Source organism: Anas platyrhynchos, chromosome 7 (genome assembly GCF_047663525.1).
Source record: "Anas platyrhynchos isolate ZD024472 breed Pekin duck chromosome 7, IASCAAS_PekinDuck_T2T, whole genome shotgun sequence".
Classification (NCBI taxonomy): domain Eukaryota; kingdom Metazoa; phylum Chordata; class Aves; order Anseriformes; family Anatidae; genus Anas; species Anas platyrhynchos.
The window spans coordinates 38,411,722-38,424,165 of NC_092593.1; the positions used below are offsets into that span (position 1 = coordinate 38,411,722).

At 38.8% G+C, this 12,444-nt stretch overlaps 1 protein-coding gene across 15 annotated transcripts in view; it reads right to left on the bottom strand.

The window, feature by feature from the left end:
• The window catches only part of ANKRD44 (ankyrin repeat domain 44), a 141,696-nt gene that overhangs the window by 24,908 nt on the left and 104,344 nt on the right, over positions 1–12,444 (bottom strand). For 6 of the 15 annotated variants that reach the window (XM_072040576.1, XM_038182333.2, XM_072040580.1 and 3 more), the window contains exons 15-16: positions 11,311–11,394; positions 10,179–10,290 (exon numbers count right to left, since the gene is read on the bottom strand). In XM_072040576.1, the coding sequence (XP_071896677.1) occupies positions 10,179–10,290; positions 11,311–11,394 (196 nt within the window). Of the gene's footprint in view, positions 1–4,001; positions 4,029–10,178; positions 10,291–11,310; positions 11,395–12,444 lie in introns of all 15 variants that reach the window. The other 9 variants (XM_072040573.1, XM_038182330.2, XM_072040579.1 and 6 more) reach the window with 3 other exon arrangements.

The following is a 12,444-nucleotide window of genomic DNA, read 5'->3' on the forward strand; positions in this document are numbered from 1 at the left end:
AACTCTGAACACATGGTCATGAATTCTCAGTTATCACAAACATGCGCTAAAGAGGTAGTAATTATAAGTCTTATAAGATTTTTCTCCAGTAGGTAAACAAACTTTAAAAAAAATCCAACCAAAGCCAAGCACTAAGCCTGTTTCCCTGTCGGTTCCATACTGGCCTTTATTCTGAGTCTGTAAGGTCACCACAGAAGACTAACTTAATCACTTGTAATTACATTGATCATCATCTGTTGAAATTCCAGGATCAAAAACTTAATAATTCTCTCTCTGAAACAAGACAGATAACTGCCTTTCAAGTAGATGAAAAAAGGGGAAAAAGAAAAATTGACAAAATTAAGGCTGTAGAGGAACAAATTGCAGGACTGGAGAGCCCCTCACAAAAGGCATATCGATGGCTTAGAGTTAAAGCAGCTTAGACTGATGCAGACTAAGCTTAATGAGCTTATTATTCACAAGGCTGAGTGTCTCCATCATAAAGTCAAGCACAAACAGGAGCTTGATAGCAAACTTCGTAGCTCCCACATACATAGCCTGACAGAGTGAGAAAAGATCACAGAATCATCTAGGTTGGAAGAGACCTCCAAGATCACTGAGTCCAACCTCTGATGTAACACTAACCAGTCATCCACTAAACCATATCCCTAAGCTCTACATCTAAACGTCTTTTAAAGACCTCCAGGGATGGTGACTCCACCACTTCCCTGGGCAGCCTATTATAAGGGAGGGCAAACACATGATTATTATGGACACATAACTAATAATTTTCAAGATGTCTTGTCAGGCACAGCTCACAATTAAAGCTAAGTCATCTGATGGATACACATCACATCACATGCAGGTTACCTGGCAAATCCTCCAGCTTCACCAGTGTTTCCAAGAACACGTTCACAATAAATTTCCTATACTTGTTATAAGAGCACATAAAGTGATCCTTACAGCTCATAACGCTTCCAACTTAGGGCACGCTTGTAAGAAACTACCCACAGTTGCACCTGTTATTAAAGAAAGTGAATTTAACACTCAAAACCATATTCCCTGATGGTCCTGGCATTTTAAATCCCCAGACCCTGCAGAACAACTCCAGTGAGCCTCCTGCCGTGCAATACCTGCCTGCAGCAAGTTGGCCGGTGCACTTCTCTCAAGACCGACAAGTACGGGTGCTTTACTATCAGGTCATTGTTGTGGCTGACTGGAGAAAGTCCAGCACATCTCATGTCTCATTTCTTGTGCCACTGAGATTATGCCCTTTAGCTGATTACATTTCTACGTCTTAATTGTCTGTAGATTTTAAGCAGATGTCAGCACTGGCAGAATTGTTCAGATGCTGCAACCCAAAGTGGTGGGCACTGTCCTCTGGTTAGGTTCTAACTTTTTAAAAGGTAAGGATACCCTTACTCTTTTTTTGCCCTGTGGAAATTCCCAGTACTACCCCGGCACTTCCCGTAACAGCACTATTTAATGCTGCATGCATATATTGGGAAGTCTTCTTCACATTCAGGAACTTGATGCTTTGGGAGTGAGATGCAGGCAAAGCAAGATAAAACATGTCAATTATTCAGTTCTATTGTTACAAGCTAAGAGCACTACAAGACTGCTATTATCAACTGTCTTCTCTCCCCCAGCTCCGTGTGAAGATTAATGACATTTAGTTCTCACAAATTTATTTTATTTGTACAGTAAGGACATTTACAGACATAAGAGGATTTACTGCTTGATTTTACTTTGTGGTTATAATAAAGGATTATAGGGGAGAATATGGTATAGGGTTTTTTGCTTCCTCTATTTTTCTTTTTTATTTTTTTTTACTTAAAGTTGCCAGTTACTGACGCAGGATAGTTTACATAATTGTCCTTATAGACTATAATATATTCTGAAGTTCATCTCTGTTTGGAAAAAATAGCTTCACGGAACACCTCTGTAATTTCGAATTGGAATTAGGCAGAAAAGGAGATAATACTTTCATAATGCATAAAAAGTTTAAACTACATTTTTAAAAGGAAGATGTCAGAAACTACTTCAAACTGTAATGATGGGTGCTATTTTAAACCCTAAAAAGAAAGAGAATGTGATCCTGCACAAAGCACCATGCACCTTCACCTCCAGGCACAACCATCTATGTGCACCACTGGTAGTTATGTCAAAGGTTTGATCTAACCATCACTGACATTAAAGTGACTTTGCACAGAGGGTTTTACCATTTTTGTATGGCTACTTCTACATTCCAGCACATAGAACTCCAGCACTGCTAACTAACTTCAGAGCACCATATTTAGGTGCTACTGATACTAACCGTAAAATGGCAAAACATCAATTAGTAACAGCTTTTAATGTCACTTTCCAAACTGAATAGAAATATATTCTCTAGGATGTCATTTTGAATCTTATCTTTCCTGATCAATTGCAATAGATAACTGTCTGTACCCAGGGAAAACAGCAGCAGCTTCTTTTGAATGAAGATTTTTTTTCCAGCAAGTACCAAGCTCAAGATCAAAGACTGTCATCAATTGTTTCCAATTAAATAGAAAACAGTATTAAAATTAACCTCTATACCATTTTATACCGGGGAAGCACATTTTTAAATCTCAGATTTTTTTTGATTGTGTAATTCAAAGGCGAAATGGTACAACCATATCTTCATGGGAGACAAGCAACTCTAAAAGCTCTCTCCATATCTGTAAAGATAAATGGTCCAATTATTTTAACTTGATCAAATTAAAGCCAATATACTTCCGTAACATAGCCTGGTACGTTTTTCCAGAAATCAGACATTCAAAATCCGACCAACCAGTGTTTACATCAATTTTGCTCATGTGCACAGATTATGGGTGAAGTTAACATAAGTACATAGAAGTTTGGCAAGTGTTTAACTAGACTGAGTCTGAAGAAATTCATTAGTCATTGCATGCCTCTTTTTCAGCACAACGCTTACATAACCAGTACCTTACCAGAACAATCACCACCACGCAGACAGAACTTACCTGGCATTTAGGGAAACAAAGTTCAAGCCTTGAAGTATATTTAAACCACAAAATTAAAGCAGACCTCCAGAGCCTAATCTTTCATTGCAGCTCTTCCACTTAATACTAAATCACCTCATATTAAGTCATGTGAGTGCTGTGTCAATGCCACACCGTAGATTCTCACCCAGCAAATATTTGTATGAAACAGGACAGCTCCAAACAAGAGTGGGAGATGCTATCCAGTACCAGCCAACACGTCGCTTACCGAGATGTAGAAATTCCACACCTGAATCACGTATGTCGTGTTTTTTTCTGAACAGAAATTGATTTTACCTCAGAGGTTCTCTAAAGCCTCATACTTTGGTTTAGGACCCCCTTCCCCAGTGAAAGTTTTGCAAAATTATATACATTTCTGTAAAATGTATAAGGAAAGCTTTTGTTCAGACAAGTTATTCCTTAAAAAATATATATAAAAAAATCCTCTGTAGCTGAAAAATTTGAGCTTTGGTTAAATATATTAGCAGTCAATTTTGAAAACGTGCTTTTCAAATGTATGTTTTGCTATTTTCTTCTCATTTATGTCTCTATTGTGAAATACACACAAGTGCGTTTTAAAGTCAGACTCACATAAAGATGTTTAATTCAAGTTCCTTCTTTAAATCACTTTGAAAGTGGTCACACAGTTCCAGAAAACAGACAACGTTGGTTCCATTTCACATTACCAAAAGCAAAGCTACTTTAACATCCAGAAAAGTGTCATGCCACTCAGTACGTGCACTTGACTCATAGCTACTAAGACTGTGGAAAAGCAACAGACTTCCAGCAAAGCTTGAGCCTGTAAGCAACAACAGTGAGGTAATCTACTCAAACCAAAGCAGCATGCATGCAATTGCTTGAAGTACATGGCATGCCAGTTAGGAATAGTGATTCTTTCTTCTTCAGGCTCTATAAGAGTGAATACAAGCACTTGCAAAATAGTAAGAAGTTTAAATAAAAACCAAATATACAACATGCAATTGTTTTTCAATTACTCACTATATCCAATGGAGTTTTGCTTCCAATCTGATTAAAAACGTCAATTAGAACAGTTAAAGACATACTCAACTATGATGGCAGTCTGCAAGTGTTTGTGGGGTCTGTTTGCTTGTTTTCCTCTTTCTTTGGAATAAATTGCGTTGCAAGCATTGCACGAACAGAATATTTAACCAGGACCTGATCCTCTATGCACCCATCTCTACTCTGTCCACTTATGGTTGAAACGCTCCTGAAGCTATGAGACAACTGCCGCTGTGAATAGCTACCAGTTGCATTACTTCATATGGGAAAAAGGGAAAGAGGAAAATATTCAACAGGAATGTTTACAACCAATCTATTCAATTGACAAAACAGAGATCCAAAATACACACTGTGGGAGCCTTTGCCTAATGAAGTGAGTTTGCTTTTTAAGCCTACAAATACCAATAAACCAGTGCCAGTTTCTTCTTGGAAGTCTGCTCATGCAGGCAAACATCTTCTACTGAATAAAAGAGACTGATTATACTCCCAAAACCCCAGCACCCGCAGCTCTTCCTGAGCTACAGTCTAATGCAATGCCATATGCCCTTTTCATTAGATTCAGTAAATTAGAAAGAGTCACATTCTGCACACGTTTACATGTAAACACCACACACACATACACACTCACAGACAGGTACTTGAGGAACAGCACAAGTCCACAACTCCTTTCCAAACTGAAGGGAAACTGTCCCCTGCAGTTCTGCAATGGCCTTGTTACTCTCTGTCAGAAGACAGCAGATGTTAGTGCTTTGCTTCTCCCCGCCAGGAAAAAAAAATAAAAACACAACAACAACAAAAAAATGACCAAATCTGTCAGAGACAGAAAAGCCCTCAGACATGCTAGGCAATACTCTTTTCCTACAAGCCAAAGTGCCAGCAGGGTGCCGAAGCAAATGGTGAATTCCTGTACTCCCACAGAGTTCACAAGCAGCATTAGCATCCTTGAATCCCTTTTTAGGATCAAAATTATATAGTTTTGAAAAAAAAAAAAAAAAAAAAGCCAATAAGCTAACAGATATCAGCATAACTAGCATATATTTACTCCTATTGATAATTTAATTTGTGGGTACATATTGAAAAAATACTGAAATCAAACCTTAAGTAACTAAATCAATCTACCATGATCTGGGGATTCTAGGACTAAGAGAGAAATTCGAAGGTTTGTTAAGGTTATTTTCAAAGGATTATGTTCTTAAGTTCTTTTCTTCTTTTGCATTCTCCTTTTAGATCCACTAGAGTTAATGATTTCGAGCTTCCTCTGCTCAGAAAAAAAACATAAGGATGGGTGTTTACAGCCAATGAGTTTGATAGAAAGGGTCTCTGGTTCTGGTGCACTGAGAGCTGCATGCACAACCACCAAGCCTCAAATGCCAGCAGCTCCAGTCAGCTCCAACTGGTGCTTGATAAAGGCTCATTCCTTAAAGCAGTGTCCAAATATATGTGTATGGTTTTCAGAATTCTGCACCTGTGGAGTCTATTTATTTAGATAATTGTTCTGTGTATTTTTGGAGTTTTATTGGTGCTTTCTTTATGAAAATAAGCATCTGAATTCCTAACTGTAGCAACTAACTTGAGAAAAAAAATAAAACTTCTGTGCTGTACGTGAAATAACAGCTCGGATATTCAGAGCTGACACACACGAAAAGCCATCACAGAGTTCGTTATGCAGTCATTCACCACACGAAATGCAATCACTGCTGCTTTCAGACAAAATGCTGCCCTTTCAGAAGGATGGAGCCAAGGAGACCGTGAGATATTCACAAAGGAGAAAATCCAGAACATAGCCCCTAAATGAATAGATTCAGGCCATGAAGTGGCCCAGGGGCTGCAGCTGCACAAGTGTCTGAGCCAGATCCTCATGTGGCAAAAGGCTATTTAATGCCTATCCCAACCACACTTGTGATTCACTCCCCACTCATTACCAGTGTCCTGCTCTCAGATGGATAAATGAACAAATTCTTGTTGATAAGAGATGCATGTAGTCAGTAGTAGCTACATGAAATACCTAAGGGGTCCGAGATTTCTACTTCCCAGGTTAAGGAGCAAGCATTTGAAGGCACAGATTGCTTTTTTTCCCCACTGGTAACAGCTGATCTAATAAAAGGTGTCTTCTTGCTCTTCAAACTTCACAGCATAGTTGTGAGGGCCTGTTACCAGGAAATCTTCCTGGTGCACGCAGATCTTCAGGTTACCTGCTTCAGTCAGACACACAGACCAAGATTTGCCTTTCAGACATGATTTTCCATTAAACCATGCTCTCCTCCCATTCTCAAGTGAATTAGCCCCTGTGGCAGTTCAATTTCTGTTAGGCAAAAAGTGAATTTCATTTGCTAATGTAGCTTTGCTAAAAAGAAGAGCAGATTAAAAGAAAAAAAAAACATCAATTCTTACAGTCAGAGAAGAGATTTCACTACAGAAGAAAGACACTTAATTCTGTTTGCCCTGACATAGCACAGGAATATATTTTTTAGCAGCGCAAAGTGCCTGACTGCCCTCCAGACTGCAGTTTAATGTGAAATTACAATTTAAATTTCACTCTTTCCACACCAACAGGGATTTTGTGATAAGAGATTGTTTCAATGAAACATACACTCCCCCCCCCCCCCAAAACTACTGCAGTCTGGTGATGTGATCAACTCTAACTCTAACATACCAGATAGCAACCTTGACCAATATCCTTGACTACCGAGCACCCAAGAAGTCAGTCCCAATCTAAAGAAACATGAGGTTATATTTTAGAAGCACAAAAACAGATGAGAGAGACTGAGTTTTACTGGCTCACAAGCACACATGCCCACCACTCAGCCTTTAGGAATGGCTTGTTACAGATGGAGAAAGAATTCAAGAATCTACTTCCATTCTTCTCTTTTTAGCAACATCAGGTCATTCATTGCAGAGCAGCTGCCCCACTAACATCCCAGACAACCCAAAGCTCCTCAAAAAACCGCTTCTGGCACCGGGCTCTGTGGTTGAACACACAAACCTTACTTCTTTGGGTCAAAGGATATGGCCTTTTCACTCTTGATCCTTATTTCTCCTAATACCTCTGCTCTCCCCACAAAGAAATTTACCTAAATTCCTCCCAAAATATTGGTATCACAGAAACCACAATTTTCTGTAGGTAAACCAGAATTTCCCAAACTGTACTCAAAGGTGTAAATATTTTGTCATGCTAGGAAGTTATGGTGCTTAAAGCACAGATCAGACCCTTAGCTACGGAAACTCCTCTAGAGACTTCTTCAGATTTTTTTTTTTATGTGATCATTTATTTAAGTTAATTTAGGTACCTGTTATAAAAACCAGAAGGTCAGGAGAAAAAAAAATTAGTCTTACCAGCTCTTTGATACATTTGACATGTCCTAGAACACTGAAAAATTCATTAACATTTTGCTGTAGTTCAATATCGTGTATATACAGAAGTACTAGGAACCATTACTCATAAAAATCAAACTCAGTGTTGCATCCACTTTGCCTTAGTTTTGATCAGAATTAAAGCTCCATATTTTAAATGTTCTTCTTCCTGTAACAGTTCTATGCACACATAGAACACTCTTGTGGAACAGGGTAAGATAATTCTTAGATATTTTTGACTACAAGTTGCCAGTAATAAATTAAAAAACATTTATCCAAGTGATAAAACAGTAAAATAAGTTCATTTGACAGTGAAAAACATGTTTTATTTCAGTAATCCTACATGAAAAATCTCTTCTTCAGGGTAGAAGAGATTGGAAATATTTCAAAAGGCGTATTCCATATGACAGAGTTCCTGTGATACAGATTAGTGGTTCAAAGTTAGCACTTGGACACCAATTTATCTGTTACTGAATGTGTGAAGTCGAAACAAAAAGTCTGTCTGCCTATCTACAGACATATTTACACTGGAATTAGTGTTGCTGGGCTACCACTGTTCCTTGAGCAAGAACACCTGAAAATATGCTCAAAGCAAAATTACCTTTTGAGGCTGGTCCCAGCTTTTTTGCCAGTGTGGATAAAAGCAATGAGGGGAAGAAAAAAAATCAATGTAAATGCGATGTCTGTGTCAATTAGTTAGTCACTGTTACCAAATATAAATAAATACTAAACTTGGGACTTGGTAATTCCCTAGATCTAAGGGACAAATGCTCATTGAGCAAAAACAGTCAGCTACTCTGACAGTGGGTGCAAAGATGAGTCTTGGTCCTGCTGCTGATCAAGCACAAATACTTTTTGATACATCTAGCTTTTGTATTCCAGAGAGACAATGAGCTGCCTATCAAACCCTAAATACCAATGGCAAAATCATAATCCCGATGGACCCCATGGTCCTCAGGTATACAAGCTAGTACACAAAGTGGTCCTTTGCAGACAAAAAGCTAAAATCCCTAGCAATGTTCTTTCACACAGAAACACAAAACAGCTGTATGGCTCTAGCTCTGTAAATGATGCTTTCATTTTTAATACTGCAGCTATAGTCTCAACTATGGGAGGATTAACATGGAAAAACACTGAATTTCTCTGTCCAAATATAGAGCACTTGCTGCATTGCTGCCTCTCACCCACAGTTTGCACGTCACCCTTCAAAATTAAAGAAAAACCCAACACCTCTGATACATCCTGCACTCCTAGTTCTTCCTTTTGTCTAGCATGCCTAAGTAACACTGGAACTTGATAGCAGGTTATTGCCTATAACAGATATGTTGTGAGAAAACATGCCCAGGAGCAAGCATAAGAAAAGAGAGGAGAACTTGCTCTGTGCCTGCTCTGCACCCAGCAGCACACAGGGACTGTGATCTGAAGGCTGAAAGACGCTGTTAGAGAGAGCTCTGCTCACACAAGTCATGCAAGAATCTGGTGATAAGACACGGGTAAGGCTGTGATACACATTGCTGTGGGCATACAAGCATAGGCTTGCACACTGCACAGAGAAGACTATATATACATCCTTCAAATGCCGGGAGCATTTGCTTTTGTTCCAAATCCACAGCAGGCACAGCAGAGTATTGCTCCGTCCCCATGGGCAGAATCACGTGAGAGGAGATGGCTCTAAACAAGGAAAGGCCAAATGGCTGCCACGAGTGAAAAAGCAGCAGTGATACCCTAAGCACCCTAAATATATTTGTGCACACAGGTGGGAGCTCAAAAGGCTTAGCACCCCACCTGCAACTGTGACCCAGGGCTGCCCTGGTGTAACTGCAGGTCAGCCGTTCCTTGCGCTGGTGACCCTGGGGTAGGACAGCTGCAGGATTTCCCCAGAGGTGGCAGTAACTGACAGCACTGATGCATGTGGTATGAAAGCAGCATGTGTCATACAATAGTCCTTCTCAATAATTAAGTACTTTGGCTCTTTAACAAAGAACGAACCAAGCAACATAAAACAATAAACAGCACACAGTGGTCTTACTAAGGCCTGGATCTCTATATGATTTTCTAATTATAGTTTGTTGTGTTTTTTTTTTTTAAAAAAAAAAAAAAACAATTAAGAGTTGGATCTCCCTGTATATCAGACAGTTCAGTTAAGATCCATTTTCATGACACTTCTATTTATTTATTTATTTACAGCCATCAAACTCCTATAAGTCCACACAATAAATCTCCCAGATTTTTGGCTTCTTATGAGATGCAATTTCTGACTGATGCAACAACAATGAAAATACAACAACTAAAAAGCAGACACATGGCATACAAGGTTGATGATGGTTACTTTAACAATGCTGCTATTATTTCTTTACAGGTTAAAAGGCATTGCAGGTATGAAGCTAACAAAAGCTATTTACTCTCTCAGTCTGCAAGTCCGATAATGTGGCAGCTACGGAGGACACACAGCATCATGCAGTGGGAACTATCCCATATTAATGGCACATACACCAGGAACATTTTGACCACAGTTAAAAGTAATTTTAGCTCCACTCAAAGACAACATTTAAGCACCAGCTTGTTGAACAAGGACTGGATTATCAAGATGATCATGTTTTTAAGATGCATCTGGTTGCATAGATTTGAGTTTATTGCACCTTCCTGAGTTTATTGCAGGTTTTCACAGCATTGTAAATATCTAAGAAACTCGAATTGTAACCTTTGGGGCTGTTCACAATACTAGCATATAGGACCTCCCCCACACACATGTATGTATATATATATATCAGCAGATAGAGATCTCTGAACTGTGTGAGCACTCACCAGTTCCAAACACTGCCGGTGCCCATATGCAGCAGCGTAATGCACAGTGTTGTACCCCTCTTTGTCTTGGATGGATGGATTGGCATCGTTCTGTAGAAGGAACTCCAGACACCTGTGAACAATTCACGAGTTTAACTCACTCTATTTAACAGACTTAGCCCTCACTACAGCTAGGAGTGGCACTGCAGACAGGCAGTTAATTCTGTGTTTTGAACCGCACCTCAAATCATTTGCAGGTTGCCTTCCTCTTCACCACATTCACCAGTTTTTTAACCAGAAAATCCCCACTCATTTTTGAGTGGGGATTTAAAACAATCATAAAAACAATTCATTAAAAACCATCTTAAACCCAACCTTTGCTGCCATTCTAGGTTCCAAATTGGTCTTCTATTACAAAGCCTGAAAGTCACAATCCTGTACCGTAATGTAAACAACTAAGTTGGAAGAGCTAGAACTGCTGCTATTTTATGCAAAATCTCACAGACCACAGCATTGGCCTGCAGCTATACACTATGGCAAGCTGAAAAATTGGACTTTGCTGAGTTACTTTCCTGGTATGTATGTATATTAATGTATTTTCCTCTTTGTTAGCATTTTTAAATTGTGTTTTTCAAAGGATCCTGTACGTTCTTCATAGCTCTTAACATTTTTTCTTATTCCATCAAGATGTTATCATTTTGTTGCTATTACTTTCTTGTAATCCGTATTGAATATATGGCTGCCATATGAAAAAGGGTATTTTTAAAACAAAAAATAATAATCAATATGCAGCTAGGTGAAAATGTTAATCCGAGCAAATAAATTGAAGAAGCCATTGATTGACTTCTCTTTGCAACATACACTCTCAGTGCAAAGCATTAAAATAAGGCAATGCATGGTGCTAACGAATTATTAAATTACTGAAGCAGTGCATTTTCAATTAAAAAAGAGCAACAAGCACAGAAGCAGAAATATTATGGAATATGCACACAGAAGAAAGCATAGAGCTTTTTTCTTTAGGTTAGCCCTCATTAAAGCCAAGCATTTTGTTTAGCAGAGCAATGAAAGAGCGAAAGCAGAGTGCAAACTGCAGTGCAAAGCAGTGGCTTTCTTCAGAAGCAAAGTTTAACTTCTTTATTGACACCAAACTTACAACGCAGCTTCTTTTTCCTTCATCTCACTGGCTCTTTCAAGTTCTTCAGCATTTTCATGGGAGTTACCTAAAATATTCTTTCTTCTTAGCATAAACAACAGAAAAATGCAGCTTATTTTCAAAATATGAATGATTTTGATGCAGTCTGCCACCCATCCCCAATCTCCTCTGCAAGAAGTTGACCTTCTCCAGCCAACAGTAATAAATAAATAAATAAATAAATAAATAAGTTTATGTAAATTTAATGAGCATGCTACATGGGTCTGCAGCAAGCAATGGAGACAACTACAACATGGCAGTTTATCATCCTGCCAATCAATGCAAAAAAAAAAAAAAAGAAAGAAAGAAAGAAAGAAAATTCTGGTTTCTATCAGAAACAGTTTGCTCATTACTGTCCAGAATCCTTCCATATCTCCTACAGCAATGTTGTGTGTTCTGTTCTGTTCCCATTGCAGAGAGGAATTCAGGATTACTACAGCTTGCTGCTTCCTACAATGACGTGCTAGTAACATCAAAGATTCAGAGCCCTTTAGGTACTTTAGGTACAAATACTGAAGTAGTCTATCTTGAATATGCTTTAGCTGCATTGCTGACTCTCCTCACTTTCTGTGAAATATCTTGGCAACACCGTGAGATATTGCCTCAGATTCTCAAATGCCTGGTCAGATTCTTTAGATTCTTCTAAGAGCTCAGCATGTCTTCACACTCCTGCACACCTGGATCATTTGTGGCATCTCTGCTGCCCGGTCAAATGGATGAAGATTGTGATTCGTGACCTTACAGTCAGATTGTGATTATGAATTTGCTTGGCCACCAAGACCAACACATGCTTCCAAACTTCAGTGAACAGGGCAGATCAGTACCTTGAAAGGCCTGTAAGGAGGACTGTTTGCTGACTTCAATCCCTATGTAACACACATGTTCCAAATTGGATTCTGCACAACGCAAAACAGTACATTCTTTCCTTATCATGCTATTTTCCATTCCTATTATTGAGATTTTATATTCTTCCTGTGGGTGCTAACAGTAATGGATTGTTCCACAAATGCAGGGTCTGTCTGATGGGCACTGACTCAAGAAAACTTATTTATCAATTAAAAAAAAACTCCTCTGAATGTTAACACTGTAAGCTCA